Here is a 26,382-nt window from a genome sequence, read left to right on the forward strand (position 1 = left end):
GAGATTATTTCCTTGTGTTATTCCTGGACACAATCACAGTGTAAATGAGTGTTCCAAATTCCTCAATCTTTCAACACAGGAAAGAGTTAAGCATAGGAAGGATTTCATATATAAACATTGTGCTGTTTGTCTCCAATCTTCTCTCTCATGTCATGGTGGTAAATGTATAAATATAAAATCTGTTCCACAGATTTTATTATGCAAAGGGTGTAAATCTATGAATAAGATTAATCCTGAAAGACCATGTTATTCTGTATTGTTTTGTCTAACCAATTCACATGGAAAACCACCAGACTCTGAAATCCTAAAAGGTTTGGAAATATACATTCCTGGATTTAAACCTCGTGTAGGACAGAGAGTTTCTATGGAAAAATTTTAAGAATCAAGATGATTAACGTCTTGTTTATCACCATCTGGTTGCATTCTGCAAAAATATCTATTTATTTCAATACCTATCAACTTATATTTTGTGATTTTAATTTCATTGTAATAATATTCAATTATTGTGTTAAAGGTTTCATTAAAAATTTTGTGAGGATTACCTTATTTAAAAAAAATTCTATTTTTATTAATACTGAGGATAGATACAAAGAATACTTCAACAAGTTTTAGAGAGTTTTATCAGTAAAGGGATTATTAGATACCTAACTGAAAAGCTCCCAAGTTATTTACACTATTATTATTATGGTAAAGGTTTTTCAAACAATATAACCATAAAAATGTATTTCTATCTATTTGTCAGTAGAGGTTTTATTATAAATCTAACTGCAAATATGAGTTATTTAATGTTATTATAGTACAGGTTTTTTTTTACAACCTAACTAAATAACATAATTATGACAAATCTTATTTTCAGTAGAGGTTTTATGATAACCTAACTGTAAAAGTATATATATAATTGGTGTTATTAACAGTATGGGTTTTACTAAATAACCTACCTGTTTACGAGGAATGTACGCTATTGTGTTGAAATCTTTGTTGCGGGAGTGTAACAAAATTATATTTGTTTAAATTAATGATTTATGATATTATTTCCACACAAGAAGACGACATTATGAGTTTCGCAGCAATCCCACACCAGCTCTAAATTGCAATATATTTCTATTAAAAATTGTGATTAGTAATTAACTTTGTGATCTTTGTGCTTTTAAGGATTGTATGATATTTAATTATTACTGACTTATTATACTTTCAGACTCCTTAAAGCATTCTTTTAGAACAATCTTAATGTCAAATTAGCTAAAGTTAATGTTCACAATCTTAATTATATATTCTATTATTGTCTAATTAAAACATATAAAACGTATCTAAATAATCAAAATCGTGGTCTCTTTATTTTCTATTCTAAAGGTAAGAATCCTTTTTCATGAGTTTAACTGAAAAAATAAGTACTGATAAATTTCATCATTATTTTAATATTTCCTTTAGGTATATTAATAGTTTACAATAAATAATTTTCAAAATGTTTTTACCTATCAATTTGAAAATACTGAGATTACCGTGATCATAACAACATTTTTTTGTACTTACATGTTATAACAATTATTTTAATCTTTTATGCATATAAAATGTTTAGGAAGAATAGTTGAATGCCCGTTTCTTTACAAAATGAACTAAATTTAGAAAAATATCATTACAAATTGTCAAGTAAAAAACAGGGGGATGTGAAACCGTAAGAATCTCTTGATTCTATAAAAAAAATGGAAAATCTTACCTAACCCTTTAAACCCTGGGTGGGTATTCTTATTGAGACTTTTTAATGCAGACTTTCAGTATTCAAGCAGTGTCATGTATTTGAGGGACGAATAGGTACTAAATTAATATACTATTTCATATTTTGATGTAGATTTGATTCACTAAACTTTGTGTTTGTTTTGTTTGTTTGAAAATTAACTTCCAATAATAAATCTATCAACTCCTTCTCGTACAGCCAATAGCAACACTCTTTCCAGTTCCTTAAAAATATTTTAAATCGTCAATAAAGGGGAAAAAGTGTTTAAAAGGGAAGTGTTAGCACAAAAATCTAAGGGAGGGAGGGTAAATTAGACTGAAAATTACTGCTGTACCCAGTCTTATAAAATACATAGTTAATACGATTATAATAATATCAACCAAGATATATTAAGACAATCAAATCAAAGTTGATTAGTTAGGGACCTGGCTTACAGTTGAGAACATTGAACTATTAAACAAAACTCTAAGATTACTTTCTATAGTTAGATCTCATCTCTCTACATAAGAACACCATATTTTCAACATAACAAAAGAAACTATATTTTTTTACTGGTGGAAAAATATGTAAATACCTGATAGCTTGAGGCATTTGGTAGAAGTATATAGTTAGAGCAGGTATAAGACAATGGCAGCCTACCACTTTCACCTTAAAAACATAAATAATATATATTAGACACAGTTAACTCGAAGCGACAGTAAGAGAAAAAAAATTTCCCAGGCATAAGAATAACTGCTCCTAAAACATCCCAATGAATGTATAAATTGAGTGGAAAAACGAAAATCTGGAAATGAGGGCTTTTCGAGAAAAAGCCAAAAAACACATTCTTGTGATATATGTGAAAAAAACAGTCAATCATTCATACTAAATTTATGCTATTAATCATTTCATTTTCATTTAATGATACTAAAATTAAGTTACTTTCTTATTTCTTGACTTAATAACTTTAGGGACTTTTTGATTGGTTGTTTCAATAAGTTGAGTGTTTAAATGTTTAAACACTAATTTTAATCTACAGAATGGGTAATTTTGTGTATCATCATTGGGGATGTACATCAATTTATTGGCCATTGTCTTATGTTATGACACACAATATTAGTTTGTTTTCCTATTGATAATGATCAAGTGATCTTTTATAGCATCCCTGTAATTGTCTACTTCATCTAAGTTTAAGAAAACCTTTAAAAAGTCTCTTTCCTTATTAATACCAACTTCTGATCTCAATGTATAATCAGATGAATATTTCCTTGTTTCTTCTATATGTTCTATTATACCATTTACATCATGCGATAAGTAATACTTCTTTTAACAATTGTTTTCTTATGAAACTTGGATGAGAGGAGAGGAAGGCAGCTACATGGGTGGGATTTTGCCAAAGGTCCATAGGAGTAAGATTTGTAGGATTATTTGGGCATGAAAAAGGGGTGTTGGACTGTTTCTGGGGTAGGGAAGCGTTGATGGAATGGAGGTAGCTTTGGAGTTTAGGACAATAGTTGGATCTTAATTGGGAGAGGATGGTTCTGTAGTGCCTGGGGAGTTGGATTTCGGAGGGGTTGATGTCAGGGGGAGCTTGATTAAGGACAGGATTAGGGGGGTAAGAATTTATGGCTTGGGTGACAGCTGAGGTGTGGAGTCTGGAGATTGTGGATTTGTAGTTTGTGGGAAGGAACATGGATTGAAGGGTGAATTTTTTGGATCTAGGGCCAGGGCGGGTTGTGACGTTGTGGAAGGATGGGTGGGAGTGTTTCTTGCCATTTTTTGTTGGAATGTTGGTTTACTATTGAGGAGATTTGGTCATTAAGGATTTGAATTTGAGGATCATGGGGGTTGGTTTCTCTTAAGGAGTCTCTTTGCTGGATAAGGGGTTTAGCAGACTGAGGGAGGGTAGGGTTGGAATTTTTGATGAAGCCAGCAGGAACAGTGTGTTTGGAGGCAGTTTGGAGGATTTGGCGGAAAGTGGCTTCACCTTAGGAGCAAGAGGAAGGGTCAGGAAGGTCTTCAAAAAGGGTTTCAGTTTCTAGGGTAAAGGTGTCCCAGTCTGCTTTATGGAAGTTGTGGAAGGTTTTGACCGGACGGGGGGATCTGGTGATTTCAGGAATGGAGAGGAGAATGGGAAGGTGATCAGAACGGAGGGTGGTAAGGGTGTGCCAGGAGAAATCAAGGGCAAGGTGGGCAGAGCATAAGGAAAGGTCAGGGGAGGTAGGTTGGCCATTGGGGGGAAGGCGGGTAGGGGAATCCTCGTTGAGGAGGCAAAGGCTGCTCTAATTGAGAGCTTCCAGCAGAGCCTCCCCACGATTCATGGCAGATTGGTCAAGGGTGATGCGAGTTCCAGGCAGGGTTGTGGGCATTGAAGTCACCGACTAGGATAAGGTCATTTGGATTTTCGAAAAGGAGGTTAAAGTCAGGAGTGTATTGTGGGGGGCAAGAGGAGTGTGGGGGGAGGTAAAGGTTGATGATTTGTAGAGGGGAGCCATTGCGGGAAATTTGGATGCCATCAACCTCAAGGGGGCCATTGGAGAGGTGGTTAAGGTTGAGGTGTGTGAAGGGGATGTCTTCGGCAATGAGGAAGGCTATTCCTCCACCAGGTCGGTCTTGTCGATTCTTTCCTGATGAAGTTATAGCCAGGGAGAGGTTTAGGATTGGATTTGCAGGAGAGTTTAATTTCTTGGAGGCAGATAATTGGGATGTTAAGGGTTGAAATAAGGTTGTGGAGTTCGTCTTGGGTGGTAAGGAGACCATTACAGTTGAATTGGAGGATGAAAGATTCAATAGATTTTATTCCTTGCAAAGTTCTTATAATAAAGCTTTGCTTTTTTACTTCATTTAAGTAGATGTTATTAAACTGTATCATCCTCTTAAGTTCCCTGGCTGGTATAAGTTTATCACTATATAAAGCTATTACTCTTCCTGTTGTTTTTGTACTAATAAAGTTATTAATTTACAGTGTTGTTAGCCTGATGTTTTTCTACCTTTTAGTTTTAAGATTATCTTTAACTACATTAGAAGTCATAATTTCTAACACCCTTTGATCTTCTTCCAAAATTACACCAATATTTCTTCTTCTACTTTTAAACAACAAGGTTGTAGATGGTTTCAACCATAACACATCATTGACAACACTTGACTGGCTTTAGAACAGGTAGACTTGGTATATATGTTTTAGGTTTACCTGCCTTGGAATGACTCTTCCTTTTATAAGTTGTTCCTAATGGAGTTTTTGCTATCAAACAAATACATCAGTTACAATAAATACATGCATAATTATGTGCTGTGTTTTTGCTGCCTTAGATATTCTCTGAAAGCCTGTAAATAATTAAACTGAAATGTTTTTAATAATGACATTAAAGATGCTGAAATGACTGATATAGATTGGATAAAATAACTGATTTAAAGTTTAGTAGTAAGGAATTTAAAAACATTTGAATTGTAAAATTGGGCAATTTTTATATTATAAAATTGTTTTTATAATTTAAAAGTTTTATTTTCAATGAAATTCATATCAGGATTGCTAGATTGTTATGTGTTTAAAAAACCTGCATAAAAGAAGTTGCAAATTGAACTAAATCAAACCTAGATTAAAACACCTTGTGACAGAAATTTGAACTACAACTATATATTTCATTCTGACCTAATTCTAAACTGTTGCAGTTTCAGAAATATGAAACTATGGCGACTAATAGAAAAAAATTTAGTATGAATTGATTGACTGTTTTTTTCACATATATCACAAGAATGTGTTTTTGGCTTTTTCTCGAAAAGCCCTCATTTCCAGATTTTCATTTTTTTACTAAATTGCTACATTCATTGGGATGTTTTAGAAGCAGTTAGTCTTATGCCTGGGAATTTTTTTTTCTCTTGCTGTCGCTTCGAGTGAACTGTGTAGAGTCGGCAATCCGAATCCGAAATCCGCCCAATTTTTAGCAAATCCAGAATCCTTTGAAGACAAAGATCACCCCCCCCCCCCCAATCTCTCCCCACCTACACCACCAAGTGGAGAGATCAGTAAATATGAAAAAACGGAGCTTTAGATTCTTCCCACTATCCGGTATAATATACCTAATCCCTTAATTTATTTTTTTAAAAAGCCTTTTAAAGTATTGCTAGGATCCGGAATCCAGAATCCGTCAAAAAATAAGAATCCGAATTCCGCGAAGAATCGGAATCCGGTCCAAATAGACGGATTGCCATTCCTAATATATATACAACTTTGCTTGCAGTATTCTGCTATTTTGGGAGTGATTTATATGCCTAGTGCAGAAACTGATACATATTAAACAGATAATAGTGGCTACGACCCTGATATCAAGGAGCTCTGTATTCTAAGATTGTATTCCAATACATAAATCTACAAATAGAATTCCTTAAAACCATATATGAAGATGAAGAAAAACTAAATCGTTTCTAAATCTTAGGCTTCAGACAAAAAAAACTTTCTACTTTATATAATTGGCTAATATTTCATTTACCTGTAAAACCAATCTGAAACTTTGGAGACAACTCCTTCCACCCCCCTGGAGGCAAGACTGATGATCCTGTCACAAACTGGACAAATTTTGCCATGTCCTCCTTGGAAAAGTGGGACAGAGCCGTCCAGAACCAACTCAAAACTGTAAGAAACCTAAAAAGACGTTTTTTCCAAGTAATAAACAGAAAAATGAGGGCTTTTTCCACAAGATGCATGTTGAGCAATGTACACCCCTTATTTTTAAAATTGCAAAAAAGGTTGGGGGTAGTTGTTTTCCCATGCCTAAACCCTGAGAAGCTTAATCCTGCGGACTATCACAAGGTGACAAGTAGCTAATATAAACTATCCTATCTTGACCTAAAGTAACAAGCAAGGGCTTGGTGCTTAGTTCAACAAGGCAAAATAATTTAAATAATGATTGCAAGCCTACCTATAAGATTCATAACCAACAGTAGTAAAATTAAGCTTTAAGTCTTCAACATTATATTCTCTTATTCCATGAAGCAGTAACTCCAACTCTCCCTCCTACATTTCATGTTATTATGATTCCTGTAATAATTAGGTACTATTTAGAAAGCGCAGCAACTATATAATCGTTACCAAAAAGTCAACAAATATTTGTATGATATAAGTTTTCTTTTATTTTTTTTATAAACAAAGATTCCTAGATCAACAAGTAAAGCATCTCTATAATAAAATTCTAAAAATGTAAGTATGTCCTAAAACAGAATCCTGTATTTGCACAATTTTGCAACAAGTTTATAATTTTTGTTCATACTTATTAAGTTTTAATACATGTTCATTTGTTATAGTATTTGATTTCAGAGCTTTGTTTTAAGGGTATTGTCATTCTAGTTTAAAAAAAAGATTAGGTATTACAATACAAAATTAAAGAAAACTGAAAAAAATAACGAGTAATCAAAATTATAGAACTAGTAAAACTTAAAGCGTGATTCTGTGTTTTTTTATGCATTCAAAGCATGGAAATTTATAACACGAATTGCGCAGCTAATATATTTGGCTACTTTATAATAACATTCCTCAAACATCTCGAGTATTTCTACAGGTATAATACTGTGCAGTCCTTCCAGCAGAGCATCTGTTTGCTTGGATACACGTTCAACCAGTAGGAACCTTTACAAGAAATTGTCCATTAATCTTTAAAAAGATGAACAAGTGCAGTACATATGTGTTTTGCTTATCAATAAGAGAGGGGGGAGGGAGTTCTGTCACTATTGGGAAAAAAGAGAGTATTGGCTTTGTCTTAGGAGTGAAAGGATAAAGTGTCACCCCCCCCCCCTTAATTGAATAAATATAGAAGATCTAGATTCCTACTCTATGAAATGAGTCAATAGGAAAACAGTGGGGGAACAATCGAGCAATATTATTGGTTAGTATGCAGATTTGGGTAAAAAAAGGGCACATCTAGGGCTATAAATCTATTATTTTTCACAAATAAAGTTTTCTTCCGTTTGTGTGTCTTGCTAAGATTGACCAAAATGCTCACTCTTCGATTTAAAGTCTTATTACACTAGTCCCAAAAGTCTTATAATAACGTTTTCTTAACAACCTTTGGGAATTTTGATTGGTTGGTTTATTCAGTTTTGTTTCCAAACGTTTCAATCACTAACTGTAATCTAAACAAGGGGTAATTGTGTATCATGGAGGATGGACATCAATTTAATGGCAATTGTCTTATCCCTTTAGTTCCCTGATTTATTATTTCTCTCCGAACTATATATAGTGAAAATAATGGAAAATAAACCTTGCAAGTCTGTAGATATATTCCTGCTTGTTCTTTTCATTCACAAGTTTGTGAGATCCTTTGCTGCATAGATCCAAGCTTTTTCTCACACCTGGTCAAGAAAACAGTTGTTAAAATCAAGGTTTTAATAATACAAAACTTTCGTCTTTAATACTTAAAAAATGAATTGAAAAGGAAGTGGAAAATTGTACATTTTTGCACGGAGCACTAGAAAGATAATCGTAAACTTATTGGAAAATTTTCATCGGTAGATTTTTTCGTTATGTTTTTCAGTTCGAAGATTTTTTCTTTCGGTGCTTATGAAAACCATGAGAAACATTGAAAGAAAACTTTGAAAGGCACTAAAAAACATTTAAAAATATTGGAAAATTAAATTGAAACTCTAATATTCATGGCAATCGATAAAACTTACTAGTGCGCGTAAACAGTGAAATCTCAAAGCATTGAAAAAACTAAAAACCTAATCTTAATGAGTTCGCTATTTTTTTTTAATGTTTGTAAAAATGATAATTTTTTTAGATGTTTTTCAAAACGGTTAAGGGAAAAATGTACTTCTTTATAGAAATAAAACAACTTTTTTTCCTGGGCTAGTTTCTTCTTCTTGTGTAAATGTAAGTTGTAGATCATCCACATTATTATCCAGAATATATTTGATCTTACTCTTGTAAAGTTCTGGTGCATCCACTGATAAATGAGTGTACAGAATGTCAGATCCTGTTTTTATTTAAGCATTACACTAGCGGCATTTGATGTTAAAAATTGAAAGAAAACAACACTTTTTGTTAAACAGGAATATTGAAATAAATCTTGGATAAAGTTACAAGGTGGTTTCGTCAAAGAGCCAGTCCTTAAAAAATTTTAAAAAAGAGGGGGGGGGGGGCTCAATATAATCTTAACTCATCTGACAATAATTAAACAAACCAAAACTAACACCCCCCCCCCCCCTCTTTGTATTCACTTTGTTTCAATAATAAGAAGAGAGGGGGATTTGTACTCGACATGGCACTTCTAGGAAAAACTACAATTCCTCTTTTTGCATACACACTAGTGACTTCGCCCCTCGCATCTAGGGGCTCTGCATTCAAAGGTGTAAGAAGGGGAAATAAAATGGGCTTAGATATGAAAATAACATAACCTAAATCTATCCCGGTACCTTCAATAAAAATGAGAACACAACCAGTTTAGTAGTTATTGAAATCTTAAGCTACAGAAAAAACCTTACTACTTTATAGAATAGGATTACGCAAGGTTACAAATAAAAATCTCCGTATAGTTACTGAGAATGTAATGCATAATTGCCTAGCATTTGTGTTAATGTGCTCTTACTCAGCTGTCCTTGTAAATTTAATCTGAAAAGGGTAGTTCAATGAAAAATATGTTCTGATATAGCTGGTTATTCTAAAATTTTCAATGTAAAAAATTATAAAGAAAAAATTAAAAATCTTAATATTCTTATTGCAAAAATGTTAGGTTTAAAACATTACGGATATAACAGCTATAAGCCAACAAGAAATATAAGAAAATTTTAACTCGATACTTCTTTGACTTTATTCATTTTAATTTAGACTAGGGGTGCTATTGATTGGTTGGGCTATTAAGTTGAGTGTCAAAACATTTTCACCAATAATTGACATCTACAGAAGAGGTAATTTTGTGTATCATCATTTGGATGTACATCAATTTATCGGCCATTGTCTCATCCCTAGGTGCTGCTACTATATAAATAATGCTAAAACTCACCTGTAAGTTCTACCAAAACATGACTCATACAAACATTTCCCCAACAACTTTCCAATTAATTTATAATGATCTGTTTTTACATGTTTAGGCGGGTATGGGTTAGGTTGGACCCCGTTACCACCAGCCTCCACCGACATGAAAATCCGGTTTTCAGGGTTGAATATAAACTTTGAGAACAGGTCCATCCATTCGCGGCGTAGACCACCTTGATCTAAACCATCCTCTCCCTTCAATCAAAGAATAATATGATTTATAAATAGATATAGGATTTACCTGGAATGAATATAAATATTGACAGGGGAAAATTTGTCAATAATTTAGCTTGCTAATATGGACCTCATTGGTCAGTTCGTTCATCCCCCCCCCCTTACCATAGTACAGGCAAACATTAAAAAGCATGAATAGAAAAATTCAAAAGTTCAGAAGGTATTTTTAATAAATCACTAAATATGTCAACTTCGTATTATACATTCTATTTTTATTATTCTTTGCCTCGAATTTGATGACAAATAGTTTGAGCCAGTCAGTTTTAGATAAGCTTCGCACACTCTTCAGGGTTGAGTCATAGATGTCGTGACGTTTGATTTTTAGGTAGACCTTTGAGTTTCTTAGATAGTCCACATTTCCTGAAAATATCATCAATAAAATAAAGTAAGGTTTAATTATCCTTTGTTGACTTTTATACATTCTCAATCAAGTGCTAATATACAATATATCTGACTTTACCAGTAAACATACCTCCTTAGCATGTAATGACAGTAAGAATTGAGAATTTTGATCTGATTGTAACAATCGATGTAGGTTTTCATCAATAAACAAAGGTTAACATAAGATTTATTTTTTGACCTTTAGACGGATATACTATTGGCTCTTGGTGATCTATGATATTCTTAGGCTCATTTATCACCTCTAACAATTCTAGATTAATTTAACTTAAGAAATGGTGATTTTAATAACCATTAATTGAACAAAATACTTCAAACAAAAACTAAAAAAGTTACCTAACAACTGCAAGTAAGAATTATTATGATAATCTCTGATCATCTTAGTAAAATGTTCCTTCTTCTCCTCCAGGGAGGAGGCAGCTCCGCCCATCCTTTTCTCCAGACAGGTATAGTAGCCAGCGGCCAGGCCAAGCACGTGTGGCCCTCGCAGAACACATCTAAATGAATAATTTCTTATTTTCTGTCAATGCGTAACTTCAATCAGTGACTGATAAGTCTGCGTATTGGTTTTGCTTTATATCTTTCCATTCTATTAACCATTAAGACAGTGCCATTTAGGCAATAGATTTATTACACTAGTAAGATGCTCAATCAGCCACATTAATCGTCCAACTTAAAAAGAGATTTAGTAACATTAATTATGAATTTAGGAACATAATCACACAAGTGTCAAATTTTGTTAACCAATAATTCAAGAAAATCTGTATTAATAAGGAGGTCTGGAAAAACATTTGAGGGTAGAACTGAACCGAGATATGAGTAATATTTTAAAATATTATGTAAGGGTTAATATCTACCTTGAATTTGGAAAACTTTCATTTATCACAACAAGTTCAGAACATTTGGAATCAAGGCTTAGACTTAACCGGGGACTTATCCTATAATTTTTATATACATTAGTCTTTACTTATTTCTAACAATTACAGCATGCTACTGCGGAATGAAAATATTACTTAAAATACATTTTTAATTGGCCGTAAATAAAAAACAATAATAATATTATTCATTGCGCGGTCTTATTTTTTCTTAATAAACGCTATTTAAGTATTTTAGAATTACCAATTGGATTATTTTATGTACTCTAATAAAGGGAAACTCGCAACTGACAATAATAACGATACCCCCATTTACCCCATCCCCTCCTGTCTGACGAACTGACCAATATACGATGTCCTTTTTGCAACCTAAATTGACGACAATTTTTTTTCATTTAAATATATCCACAATATATATTCTATATCCATTGTAAATGTATATATTCCTATGAGTGACAAGTGTCCATGGAATCACCTTCATCATGTATTCTTTGATTGATAATGTTTTATTTGTCAGGTACACATGTACTGCCTTAGGCTTCTCATACGTTTCTCCTTAATAAACAGGTAAAGTTAAAATTTGAACTTTTAGTTTGGTAGCAAAGCTAATAGCCTAATCTTATGTTTGTAGGCCAGCAAGACGTTCTGAACCTAAATATCTGGCACTTAAATATAATCTCTTTATATTTACTGCCTAAGTCCACATTTTTTCATTTTTTTAGTGTATGTACTTCTTCAATCAATTAACTTTTTACAAGCTTATAATTGCTTTACTTTTTCTTAGTTCCTTTATATATGAAATCTAAAAAGATATAACCAAGGATTTAACCAAGAAAGATGTTTACTATTGTTATTATGAAAATAATCCTACCTAACAATTGAACGAGATCTAGCTGAGTTGATTTATTGTGGATATCAGAGTATTGGTCAGGTAAACAAACTATTATCTGTACACTACATAGTCTATGGTCCTGAAATATATAATATTATAAATATCAGAGTATTAGTTAGGTAAACAAACTATTATCTGTACACTACATAGTCTATAGTCCTAAAATATATAGTATTATAAATATCAGAGTATTAGTTAGGTAAACAAACTATTATCTGTACACTACATAGTCTATGATCCTGAAATATATAATGTTATAAATATCAGAGTATTGGTCAGGAAAACAAACTATTATCTGTACACTACATTACATTGTCTATGATCCTGAAATATATAATATTATAAATATCAGAGTATTAGTTAGGTAAACAAACTATTATCTGTACACTACATAGTCTATAGTCCTAAAATATATAATATTATAAATATCAGAGTATTAGTTAGGTAAACAAACTAGTATCTGTACACTACATAGTCTATGGTCCTGAAATATATATTATAAATATCAGAGTATTAGTTAGGTAAACAAACTATTATCTGTACACTACATAGTCTATGATCAGAGTATTGGTCAGGTCAGGTAAACAAACTATTATTTGTACATTACATAGTCTATGGTCCTGAAATAAACAGGGTGCGGCACATAAATCCGGACTTTTTCTAATTTGTAATTGACTCAATTACCGCCCCTACCCGCCCCCTGAACCGCCTGCAGGCCCTGGTCACCATGTCCCTGTACAAACTGGCGAAGTTCTCCTTGATAGTGGCAATGAGGGAGGTCTTGATGGTATAGGCACGTCTATTGGTGCATGCTTCAAAGTAGCTCTGGGCCAAATAGTCCAATGGATTAAGATCTCGGCTGCTGGGAGGCCACATTTCCTTAGGGGATGAGTAACCGCAGGATCCAAATTCCTATCTTTCAAGCTACCCTTCGACATGGCGGCTCTTATTTGGGCCACAGTTGAGCTAGAACGACGTTTTATACCTTTTTGGAAATGGCATGAATATTTAGCTAGGGTTGTCAGCGCAACCCATAGTCTAAATCCAGATTCATGGTTCCATATGGGCCCCTGTAGACGAGAATCGTGAAATTTTCAAGATTTTTTGCGCTTTTGACATCTCACAATCTGCCACGTGTCAATTTGCCGGAGTACCACGGGCAAGTCAACTTGCATAGAGAACTCTAGTAATTTCTAGTACCTAACCTATGTATCTAACAGTACATTCAGTAAGTTTCATGAGCAATCTGCGCACTTCGAATTTGCTTAGTTGAACATATGCGCGGCCAGCTCAGAGTACACGTCCTACATCGTCCAAAGCTTTTTATGGGTAAAAAGCTCATTACCTATATTTTTCATAGTTGGGTCAAACGTCCTGATCGGTCAAGTATTCTTGGCACTATGGCCGTTTTAAAAAAGTCCGGATTTATGTGCCGCACCCTGTATAATATTATAAATATCAGAATATTAGTTAGGTAAACAAACTATTATCTGTACACTACATAGTCCTATGGTCCTGAAATATATAATATTATAAATATCAGGGTATTGATCAGGAAAACAAACTATTATCTGTACACTACATAGTCTATGATCCTGAAATATATAATATTATAAATATCAGAATATTAGTTAGGTAAACAAACTAATATCTGTACACTACATAGTCTATGGTCCTGAAATATATAATATTATAAATATCAGAGTATTAGTTAGGTAAACAAACTATTATCTGTACACTACATAGTCTATGGTCCTGAAATATATAATATTATAAATATAAGAATATTAGTTAGGTAAACAAACTTAACTATTATCTGTTCACTACATAGTCTATGATCCTGAAATATATAATATTATAAATATCAGAGTATTAGTTAGGTAAACAAACTATTATCTGTACACTACATAGTCTATGGTCCTGAAATATATAATATTATAAATATCAGAGTATTAGTGAGGTAAACAAACTATTATCTGTACACTACATAGTCTATGGTCCTAAAATATATAATATTATAAATATCAGAGTATTAGTTAGGTAAACAAACTATTATCTGTAAACTACATAGTCTATGGTCCTGAAATATATAATATTATAAATATTAGAGTATTAGTTATGTAAACAAACTTAACAATTATCTGTACACTACATAGTCTATGGTCCTGAAATATATATTATAAATATCAGAGTATTAGTTAGGTAAACAAACTATTATCTGTAAACTACATAGTCTATGGTCCTGAAATATATAATATTATAAATATTAGAGTATTAGTTAGGTAAACAAACTTAACAATTATCTGTACACTACATAGTCTATGGTCCTGAAATATATATTATAAATATCAGAGTATTAGTTAGGTAAACAAACTATTATCTGTACACTACATAGTCTATGGTCCTGAAATATATAATATTATAAATATCAGAGTATTGGATAGGTAAACAAACTAATATCTGTACACTACATAGTCCATGGTCCTGAAATATAAAATATTATAAATATCAGAATATTAGTTACGTAACTATTATCTGAACACTACATAGTCTATGGTCCTGAAATATAAATTATTATAAATTTCAGAGTATTAGTTAGGTAAACAAACTATTATCTGTACACTACATAGTCCATGGTCCTGAAATATATAATATTATAAATATCAGAGTATTAGTTAGGTAAACTTAACAATTATCTGTACACTACATAGTCTATGGTCCTGAAATATACAGGGTGAGTCAGAAAAAACTGAGTTTTTCGATTTTCAGAAACAACCAGAAGGAATACAGAAAAAATAATCATATGTCCTTGTTCTCTGTACAAAAGCACATCATATGAAACTTGGAAAAGGTGTTTTTCATTATCTCTAAAAATGCGGCCTCTATGATAGGTGTATGGTGTCAAAAAATGCCTTGTGTGAAAAATGTTGATCAAGAAAAATTAAAATAACTCATCTATTTTGTATAAAAAAATCTTAAAATTTCAATATTTATTTAGAAAAAGGTGTAAGAAAAGTACTTTAATGAGTTTTAAAGGTGAAATGCTTTTTGGCTCTTCACAAAAGCATTTTTAGAATACTGCAATTTGTCATTTTTTCATATTTCTTGATTGTGATGCATTTGGTTTAAAAGAATCTTTTATAATAACGTAGCTAATAGTAAAAAGAAAATAAACTTTTTATTTGACAAAAAAATCTCTTAAGATAGAAAAGTTATCAAGGTTTGAATTTTTAAAATAAAAATGCTTTTTAGAAACCCTACCCTATTTAAATGAAGTTATTATAAATGGATTATAACACACAAGTATAATTTGTCAAAAGGGGGCAGAGATTTTTAAGATTAAATCCAGTCTTGCACCAAATATAGAGGAAATTCAGGGGGAGGGCCGGGGGGGGGGGGGGGGAGGAATTTAGGTAACAAGATGAAATATTTCCGGTCATGAGCTGGTTTTCTAGTCATGGGTTATTAAATCTTAACAATAGATTACAACAAAACGTTTGATTTATAATGTGATAATTTAATTTAAATAAATTGTATTTTTAAGATGTTGAATATTTACATTCTGTTGAATAAAAATTTTAATAATCAAAAAAAATGTTTGCTCATCTTTTTAGAATGGTAGACATTTTTTTTTTATAAATAAATCTACCTAAAAAGTACAAAATAATGGCCGAAAAAGTCATAACACACACTTTTTGAAATCTTTATGCTCTAAAAAGCGCCGTTGTTTTCAGAGATATTCAAAAACACCTTTTCTAAGTTTAATGTATATTTTTATAGAGAACAAGAACCTATAATTGTTTTTTCCATATTCCTACTGGTTGTATCAGAAAATCGGAAAACTCAGTTTTTTCTGACTCACCCTGTATAATATTATAAATATCAGAGTATTAGTTAGGTAAACAAACTATTATCTGTACACTACATAGTCTATGGTCCTGAAATATATAATACTATAAATATCAGAGTATTGGTTAGGTAAACAAACTAATATCTGTACACTACATAGTCTATGGTCCTGAAATATAAAATATTATAAATATCAGAATATTAGTTAGGTAAACAAACTATTATCTGTACACTATATAGTCTATGGTCCTGAAATATATAATATTATAAATATCAGAATATTAGTCAGGTAAACAAACTATTATCTGTACACTACATAGTCTATGGTCCTGAAATATAAAATATTATAAATATCAGAATATTAGTTAGGTAAACAAACTATTATCTGTACACTACATAGTCTATGGTCCTGGGATATATAATATTATAAATACCAGAGTATTAGTTAGGTAAACAAACTATTATCTGTACACTACATAGTCTGTGATCCCGAAATATATATTTTTGAAACTAAAATTTATAATGGGTGCCCCTAGAGGCTAGGGGCAAGTCACCTAGTTTGAATTAAATTTATAATAAAATATTTACCTTATATAAAACATTGATTGTGTAAACACCAGACAGAATAAACCTGGCAGACAGAGAGATTTCTGACGACCTGCAAAATTATTCATTAAGATCATTTAAAAATATAACTATAAATTCTGTTTCTTGTAACTAAAGTATATACTACAGAATGTTATTTGATTTAACCAACTAATTTACCTACTTTAACCTAGTTTATTTAGGACTGTGTATATATATTTAGCCCTTTTTCGGTTTTGTTTTATTAGTCTAGGAGTTGTTTAATACCAATATCTACTCAACAAATACTTATATTATGCTACCTTAAAGTAATTCAAAGTTAGTTGCAAGGTTAAATCAGTCAAGGACCAAACTAATTTTAGCTTAATTAAAAATTCGTAGGTATAACATGAGAATTGCCTGAAAATTTCTCGTTGTTACGATGACATAGGCCAAGTGAATCCCTCTTCATACAACGTAATCAAACATTTAAAAATGCATTACCTGGATTCTACCTGTGTCTCTACTTCATTTAGATTCATGGAAGAATTTGAGATTTCTATTCGTACATCAGAACAATCACTTCTAAAACAAGAATTATCATTTCAAAACAAGCACAGCAATAACAAAATAACAAAAATTGTGCTACATTAAGAGCAGCTTTTTGTAGTATTAATAACGACAATAATATCCAGGGATCTGAAGGGATAAGACAATTGCCGATAAATTCATGTACATTGTACATCCCTTGTCATTATACACAAAATCATCCCTTCTGTTGATTACAATTAGTGGTTGAAACGTTTGGACACTTAAATAAACCAACCAATCAAAATTCAATAAAAGTCTCCAGGGTTATATGAATTAAAATAAGAAAACGTTATCATAAAACTTTGGGGACTATTGTAATAAACAGCCCAATATCATCTCCCTCCCTGGATAACATTATATGTTTTTTTCCCAATAAATTGTAAATAAATGAATGAAAAACTGAATATAGTATTTTATTAAAGTAATTTCATTTTAAGCATTGTATGGTTTAAAATGATTACCCCTTTGTGAAGGCTTTGTCATGAGACCAACGAGTTCGAAACCAAAATCTAAACCATAACATTAGTGAAAATTCAGGGATCTAAAGGGAGAAAAGATTGGTCGATAAATTTATATTTATCCACAATGATGATACACAAAATTGCCCCTTCTGTAGCTTGCAATTAGTGAAGGAAACGTTTGGACACTCAACTTAATGAATCAACCAATCAAAATTTAATAAAAGTCCTCAAAGTTGTTAAACCAACGAATAAGCGAACGTTAATTGAAACTTTGGTAACCAGTGTAGTAAAGAGCCCAATGTCCCCTCCCTCAAAAAAAAACCTGACACTAATTGTTAAAATAATACGACAATTCTAAAGCGAGGCTTTTCTACATTTGAATTAAGCTTACCTTGACGTATGAATGAGATTCTTGTATGCATCTTTTAACTTTAGTTGTGACTGTGTCAGTTGACCTAAAAAATGAATTCCCTTTTATTTTGGGTGTTTTAAAAAAAATAAGGAATATATTTTTTTTAAAGCGAAGCTTTTCTATAATTATGGTCGGTCCGTCCGTCCGTCACAAACGGATAGCTTTTTTAGTTAATTTAGGCATGTTAGAATTGTCCTATCGATGCACGGTGATTCCTTTAGTAGTTAGGTACGATTTAGAAAGTGTAGCAACTCTATAATCATTACAAGAATGTCCGTACGTCCATTTTAAACATGTTGATTTTTTTTGATTTTTTAACAACAAATTTTTTTGTGATCTAATCATCCGATTTTTGGTATGTTTATTCCTGGGACAACAAAGCATAATATTTCAAGCGAAGCAACTTTATAATCAAGCCCTAAAAATGTAAGTATGTCCATAAACATTATCCTGTATCAAGCAGTTTTTCAACAAATTTACACTTACAATTTTGCTTCAACTCTTATATATTTATATTTTGATTATTCAGTTCTGACACTATATAAGTGTTAATGTCCGTTTGTCCTACAGTTTCAGTGCTTCGCTTTTATGGATGTTGTCATCCTTGTATTTAGGTAATTTAATTTACTAAATTTCATATTAAGTAATTTTTTTTTGCAGCTAATTGTTAAAACAAGAAAATGAAGTGAATATAATATAAATAATTTCTATAGCATAAGTAATAAAAGAAACATAAATCATGTGCATTTTAAATTTCTTTTGACAAAAATCGCTTGGATATGCCTAAATAACAGTATTTCAGAGTGATCTTGATAAATCAACGTCTTCTTACCAAAATTGCCCATTAGATCCTCGGGAACGGCAAAAAACGTAAAAAATTCCGCCTATGGCGGAAAATAACGGCAAAACGGTTCGCCGGAGGTGGTTGATGCATAAATAACAAAAGATGTGCCATGAAAAGTTCTACAAAAATGAAGAAATAGTCTATGGCCCTAAAACGACTCCTTACCCCAAAAAAGGGGCAAAAACCGTCATAACGATGTGTTGGCCCCCAATGACAGCTGTAAAACACGTATAGGTTTCGTGATTTTTTTCTGAGTTAATTTCGTTATTGGTATAAGCTGTTCTCTACCTTACTTTATTTTTATTTTACCAAAAATTATACTTAACACAATAATTTAATTTCAAACTATTTTAGATCATTTTGTTTTCAATATTGAAGTTAAAAAAATTATAATTAATTTTTTTTAAATCCTCGAAAATAATTAATTTGGAAAAAAAATCCGCGAACTAAAATTTAAAAAATCCTCGAATTTAAATTTCAAAAATCTACGGGTATAAAAACGGTCCCAATTTTTATTTTGTTTCATTATATTCGTGACTATCCTCAAGAAAGGTTATCTGACTTTCATCAAGAAAGGTATTTTTTTTACTTAATTTATAATAGTTATCTATCGCATCGTATTATAGATAGCTTTCTGCGGATATTAAAATAAAAAGATTCAAGGTTCAAATAATTTTGTTAGATCCTAGGGTTTAACAAAACTGGTATTAATTATATAATTTTATAATATTTACGTAAGCATTTAAATTTGTTATTATTTTATCAAAATTAGATTTTGTGTATTAATTATATTTTATTTTTTAGACTACAAAGAAGTGAATCAGCCGAAAACATGACTTGGAATAAATACAATTTGGATTTGACCAAGAACCCGCCATGTGACAGCCCGCATCTGAACACGGCCCAGCTGTTAGGACCCATCCTGCCGCTGGTATCTGCCACCTTGTTCTTGATGCTGTATGTAACTCAAGATCCCTTAGAGTGCAATGTTGGTTTCTTGGAGTTCGCTTTGGTTGCTGGATGTATTAATTTGTTTATTGTCATCATTGGCCTGGCTTGTAAGATTATGGTAGAGGATGCCTTGGCTGATGGAACGCTAACAAGAAAAGACAATACTGTTGTCTGGCTTATTATTAATTCTCACTATGCGATGCTTCTGTCCCAGGTAATAATGTTCTTTGCTTTCTTTATCTACGCTGCTGTTACGTACAGAAATATAACGTATATGGACCGTGACAGTGAGTATTACTGTGCTGTACACATAACTCGAAGCAGTTACGGTATTTCAGCAATATCCTTTGCTTCCTCTCTCTATGCAACCCTGTACATCATTGCAGTCTGGGTATTTACAAGAAAGGGGGGGTTAAAAGACGACGATAGCATTCAATTGGAAGAGGTGATAGTTTCCCCTGCATCCTCCCCCGCCACCAGAAGTTCATCATCTGCAGGATTCCGCGCGTCACCTGAGCGGCCAAGGAGCATCAGATCCATGGATACATCCAGCTCTGATGATTCATCTGCAGGATTCCAAGCTTCATCTGAGCGGCCAAGGAGCATAAGATCCATGGATACATCCAGTTCTGATGATTCTGGCAGACCAGTTCCTTAACCATTTCATTCTAAACCAGTATTAGATAATGATTTTATGTATGTATTATTGTATTTATATGTATAGTGTATACCTTTTATTTATGTTAGTAATTTATATAATGTCTCGTATTCATTTGAATCCGGTGGATAGTAACCGGTTCTCATCAATACGAAAAAACTATGTCTAGCATCGTATTATATCCAGCTTTCTACGAATATAAAAATGTACAATTATAAGATTAAAGCCAGTTTTAATCTTATAATTGTACATTCTATATCCGCGGAAAGCTGTTTATAATACGATGCGAAAAAATAACTTATTAAATGCATAAAACCCTTTTAATAAAGTAACAGGATGTCTATACCCGTGACCGTAGCTCCACACGTAGCGCATCCGCTCGTATATAATAAAATAAGTAAATAAATAATAATAATATAATATATTTGAATTGTTTTTTACTAATATCCTATAATATAAAGTGGTAAGGTTTTTTGTCTGAAGCTAAAGATCTCGGAAATTACACGTACGAATAGGCTGTGCTTTTTTGGAAAGCTTTATAAATATCTTGTGATGGTTTTAGGATTTTATTATGACATCCCACGCCCTCCCCTAGAGGCTAGAGGCGAAGCAACTAGTCCTTATGATAAAGTAGAAGAATGTTTGTTTGTCTGTTTATCCATACCGAAGGATTTCGCTAACTGCTGAACCGATCGGGTTCTCCTTAACAGGGTAGCTTCTCATAGAAATAATTACCCCTCCCGCAAAAAATTGTTTAACTAAAATTATTTAAATATGAAATATACCTATCCATTCGAATTTTCATAAATATTTATCACGAAACCTATACGTGATTTTCAGCTGTCGTTGGGGGGGGGGGGGGGGCCGCAAAACTTAATAGAATTGACGACCTCTTTATCTGCCCCACCCCCAAAATATTATTTTAGATTTATTTCGCTTGTTGGATATATCCTATTCCTGCATTCGTTTGGAAATTAGAATCGTTACTGCAGAGAGTTTAATCAAATATAGAAATTTATGCTTTTATCAGTCTTTATTTTAATCTTATGCTTTATAAAATTGAAGCTTTTCTATATTTAGGGTCGGTCCGTTCGTCCGTCCATCCGAGATTAATAGCTTTTTTTTCATTAATTTAGGCATGTTAGAGTTGTCCTATCGATTTCAAACTTTGCACAGTGATTCCTGTAGTAATTAGGTACGATTTAGTTTTTTACTTTTTTAACATCAAATTTTTATGTGATCTAATTATCCGATTGTTCTGATTTTTGGTATACTGAACTGATTCCTGGGACAACAGAGTACAAAGCAACTTTATAATCAAGTGCTAAAACTTATGTATATCCATAAACATTATCCTGTATCAAGCAGGTTTTTCAACAAATTTACTCACAATTTTGCTTTGACTCTTATTCATTTAAATTCTGATTATTCAGTTCTGACACTATACAAGTGTTAATGTCCGATTGTCCTACAGTTTCAGTGCTTCGCTTTTATGGATGTTGTCATCCTTGTTTTCAGAAAAATTTGTACTACTTTAAATTAACAAGGCCTTTTTGTCTGTTAGCCAATTGCTTTCTGTTCCTTTGTCTTAATTTCTATTAGCTGATTACAAAATCGCGACAGGGTCTACACCCTGTGGGTAGTTACATTTCTATATCACTAACCTGGTGTCATAACCAAGGTAGTACCCGCGGCCCATGGGCCGGTAACCTCACTCTGCTCGGGGTCTGGAGGTCCTGTATGAATAAAATTAATTTACCTATTATTAATTTATCTTATAATAGCGGTTGCGCTCCTAGGAACTTGAAGCTCTGTATTCAAAACAATTAGGAAAGTAGTAGAATAGCCTAAATCCCCAAATTAGATGGAAAAATTAAACAGCCTAAACGTCCAGGGTCCTATAAGAAGTTCAATTAAATGGAATACTCGATCAGTTCAGTAGTAATTCAAATTGGAATCTTAAGCTACAGACAAAAAAACCTTACTGCATTATATAATAGGCTAACTCTTACGATTCAAGATGGAAATCAAAGGTATCTTTTACGAATTCGAGTTAAAAAAAATCAGATATTAATTTATACTGGACTCTTTAATAAATCCCTAATCAAACAAAAAAAAAAACAATCTCATATAATGAATCATACCTGGACAGATCCACCTGACCCAAGGGCTATGGCGAAACTCCCGACCATTTTAAGGCGAAAATATTCTTTATTCGTCAGCCTTTTCAAGCTGAAAATAAGCCCCTTTCTCCCCTAGAAAAATCTAATGATGAATCATACCTGGACAGATCCACCTGACCCAAGGGCTATGCCGGACCTCCCGACCATTGTAGGAGAAAGATATTCTGTATTCACCAGCTTGTTTGGCAGGGAATATCACCTGCAGTTCTCCCTGTACAAAGACAAATCATTAGGTATTAGAATAGACATACCGCAGCAAAGAAATTAGGAAAGGCTGAACAGAACCTGCACTATCACCAATATTCATTGGTAACTTCGTGTCAAAGTATCTGATAAGGGTAACTACAAATGGACACATATTGACTTTTATAATATACATCAATTTATCGGCCATTGTCTTATCCTTTTTTATTCCTGTGAATACTTATTTTCTGCCATGACAGGTCGTAAGTTACAGATTCCCTGTCTATGAGTATCTGACAGGTTTTGAAAAGACATGTGGACATACCCAACCTCTAGAGTAGGTGCGCTACTGGAAATACTTACATTCTGCCATGACAGGTCATAAGTGACAGGTTCCCTGTCTCTGAGTATTTGACAAGTAATGTAAGGAGATTCATCCACAACATACTTTATCACCTAAAGAAATAATCGTTTATTAATGTGTATGTATGTAGCCTTGATTATCTGAAGTTAGGATTCAAATGCACGAGGAGATTTGAGGTGAGAATCATCTGGCCAATCCTAGATTGGTAAGCTTCGCGCACAGCTGGGTGTATTCTATGTTACATTACAAGCTGACCCGCAATTCTCGTGGAAGCTACTCAATTATTACATCACCCTGGCCTAGAGTTTTGGCAGGTGTTCCATATTAAGCCACCCTAATTAATGGCACTCTCATATGAATGAGGAGCATGGACGAGGGAAAGCACGATTACAGTTGCTTGATAGGTAGGATCCTAACTTCCTACAAATCTCCCTTCTTACAACCTAAGGGCATCTCAGGAAGGTTGTGTGGTTATATTCTGACAAATTGCAACAGCATTTGTCATCCAAGTGCAATATCTATGAGGGGACTTGAACTCGGATTTTCCCAACCACAGCGTAGTGCGCTAACCACTACTCAATGGGACACCCTATCGTTTATTAATATTTTTTTTCATCGAAAGAAAACAAGTAATGTAAAATAGGAGGGAGGGAAGGGAAAATGGGCTGTTTATTACACAAGTCCCAAATGATTTATGATCTATTTATAATCGTTTTCTATTCGTTGGCTTAACAACTTTGGGTACTTTTATTGAATTCTGATTGGTTAGTTCCTTAAGTTAGGTGTCCAAACGTTTCAGCCACTTATTGTAATCTTCACAAGGGCAATTATGTGTATCTTCATTGGGGATGTACATCAATGTATCGGCCATTGTCTTATCACGTTAGATCCCTTGTACCTTAGTGTTAGATGCTGTCCAACTTTCAGGCCACACAACTACAACCTCTTTTCTTCGTGATCTGCAAGTAGAATTATTAGATCTAGAAATGTAATATAATAAAAGGATCTCTGTCTGTGTCAACGTTTAGGATATCAAAAGTGCCATAAAAAATGACGAGAAATCACAGAAATTTAAAACTAGATGCATTTTGTTCATAAAGGCATAAAAATAGAAATATAAAAAAATCTTACTTACTTGAATAGATTGACTGTTACAAAAGATATAATCCCCACTCCAAACCCTAAAATTATATGATATATAAATAGATACTTTCTTTGTTGCCCAAAAGAATCATTTATTAGCTTTGTATAAAATCATAGCAAGCATAAAAGCTGTAGAAGTAAAACATTTTCTGCCAAAGAGCAATTATATCATTTCCAATATGGCCTCGAAACCGATTAATATCCGCTGGATTAGAACAGGTTCTCAGCCGGTTCTTCGGATGATAAGACCGGAATCAAATCTATGATTTACTTTTACTAACCGCAGAAAACTGTCTATAATACAGATGCGATAAATAACTTTTCTTCATTTTCTATAGTTGTATCAAATCCCTATACATGTTAAAATTCTAAACTGGATATAAAATATGTGGATATATTACCAGAAGAAAATTTGTGGTCAATTTAGGTTGCTGACGTGGACCTAATTTGTTGGGTCAGCTCGTTCATCCAGTAGGAGGAGAAGAGATGTGGTTAAGGGGGTGGATAGAGGGTATCGTTATTTTAGCTAGCTTGGAATATCACTTTATTAGAGTACAAGAATATCTGGTGCAACATCAAAGTATTTATATATTTATTACTCTAGCCAATAAAACAACAAAGGATTGCTTCCTACAAAGATATTGCAAATTACCATATAATGCAAATTTAGTCCATCTCCAGAGGAAGGTATGAAACTGTTCGGGTAGACTGTACACAGCCAGGCTCACCCCCAGGGCCAGCCAGAACTCTTTCTGCCGGGAACTCATGTTTACTAAATTTTGGTTTTATACATTACAATAATGGATGTAGAATATACGTGGATATTATGTCACAGGGAAAAATTGTCGTCAAATTATGTTGCTATTTCTGTCATTTATTGGTCAGTTCGTTCATTCAGCAGGTGGGGTAAACTGGGTAGGGGAGAAGGGTGGATCGTTATCTTAGCCCGCTACAAGTAACACTCTATTAGAGTACTAGCGGATACGCCCCTAGAGGCCTCTAGAGACACGTAATTTTTTTTTTTGTCAATCTATGTTAAATCAGCTGATTACTAAAAATATTTTATGTAACATTTTATGTATTGTATAAAAACCTGTTTTGTTCACATTTTGTATTTACATAATCTGAAAATAAATAATTTTCAAGTAAAAACATAATAATATATCAAATTGGCGATGCAATATTTTGTTTACTTAAATTGGGACGCGGTGGGAGTAACACACAACATGTGTGCTTCTCTGACCGCTGCACACATTATTTGTGTCAATATTATTTGTTATTTGTGTGATAACAAAATCTTCGTGGATTCCTGATAGGTGCTTTGAAGATAGTGTTGGTAATCGGACACAGATGATTTCTGCCACCAAAAGAAGAAACAGTTTTCTGACTGCCTGCTTTTTTTCCTGCTACATCATCTCAAGCTTTTATTCAAATCTTTAGATTTCCTTTGTTTCCTTTCTTGGAAACATTGTTTGGTAACTTAACCCCATGACGCTTAACTTAGACGCCCGCCAGATGACCTACCTCCCCCCCCCCCTCCTCCTCACCAACAGTCTCACCACCTCTCTCCCCTCCAAACTTCTGTCAACAACCCCTCCTCATAACTTCAACTACACCTACGTGCCTACAAGATCTATAAACCCGCTAGAAATCCTTTGTGTGCTTTTATTATCTATTTTAGTGTGTGTGAAAGGGAAAATATTTTTCCTTTATTCTTGTGCAGATTCCCCCATATTTTATGGGGTATTTTCACCCGCAAAAGCCTAGGGGCGGGTTCGCTTATTACAGTGATACTTTCAAATCCTGGCAAGAACTCTTGTAGTCTTTTTATTATAAGACTACCTTACAATTTTGACTTTTCCTCAATTTTGTAAGTCCCCAAAAGAGCCCAGTAAACTTAAACTGGGACCCTCCACCTCCATAATCTACTCCTGCCCAAAATGCTTGCTATCAAACAAACCAACCAACTCTAACAAACTAAACTCAAACACCAAACCAATTTAAACATTATCAATAAAATTGTGTATTTAGTTTATTATGCTAGT

The 26,382-nt window shown here is 33.0% G+C and overlaps 2 protein-coding genes across 3 annotated transcripts; one reads left to right on the plus strand and one right to left on the minus strand.

Annotated features, from left to right (window-relative positions):
* Positions 1-1,881: 1,881 nt before the first annotated feature.
* On the minus strand, positions 1,882-25,507 carry LOC145313896 (apoptosis-resistant E3 ubiquitin protein ligase 1). 2 transcript variants are annotated; one of them, XM_080153552.1, is made up of 25 exons: positions 25,431-25,507; positions 24,990-25,109; positions 24,330-24,375; positions 24,093-24,153; positions 23,194-23,286; positions 22,747-22,858; positions 22,129-22,200; positions 17,991-18,054; positions 17,600-17,647; positions 17,052-17,132; positions 16,572-16,641; positions 12,114-12,213; positions 11,687-11,797; positions 11,225-11,303; positions 10,704-10,864; positions 10,195-10,328; positions 9,703-9,929; positions 9,262-9,311; positions 8,544-8,676; positions 7,963-8,052; positions 7,236-7,331; positions 6,628-6,720; positions 6,199-6,350; positions 2,307-2,380; positions 1,882-1,955 (listed from the first exon to the last, which is right to left on the minus strand). In XM_080153552.1, exons 2-25 carry the CDS (start codon positions 25,102-25,104, stop codon positions 1,890-1,892), a joined length of 2,328 nt encoding a protein of 775 aa, XP_080009678.1. In that variant the 5' UTR covers positions 25,105-25,109; positions 25,431-25,507; the 3' UTR covers positions 1,882-1,889. The 2 variants fall into 2 exon arrangements, with proteins under 2 accessions (XP_080009678.1, XP_080009679.1); XM_080153553.1 differs by lacking the exon at positions 17,600-17,647.
* LOC145313899 (uncharacterized) lies at positions 18,298-20,887 on the plus strand. Its single transcript, XM_080153557.1, has 2 exons — positions 18,298-19,431; positions 19,660-20,887. Exon 2 carries the CDS (start codon positions 19,688-19,690, stop codon positions 20,462-20,464), a length of 777 nt encoding a protein of 258 aa, XP_080009683.1. The 5' UTR covers positions 18,298-19,431; positions 19,660-19,687; the 3' UTR covers positions 20,465-20,887.
* Positions 25,508-26,382: the final 875 nt, after the last annotated feature.

This window comes from Acartia tonsa, chromosome 3 (genome assembly GCF_053477335.1).
Source record: "Acartia tonsa isolate MP-2025a chromosome 3, ASM5347733v1, whole genome shotgun sequence".
Classification (NCBI taxonomy): Eukaryota; Metazoa; Arthropoda; class Copepoda; order Calanoida; family Acartiidae; genus Acartia; species Acartia tonsa.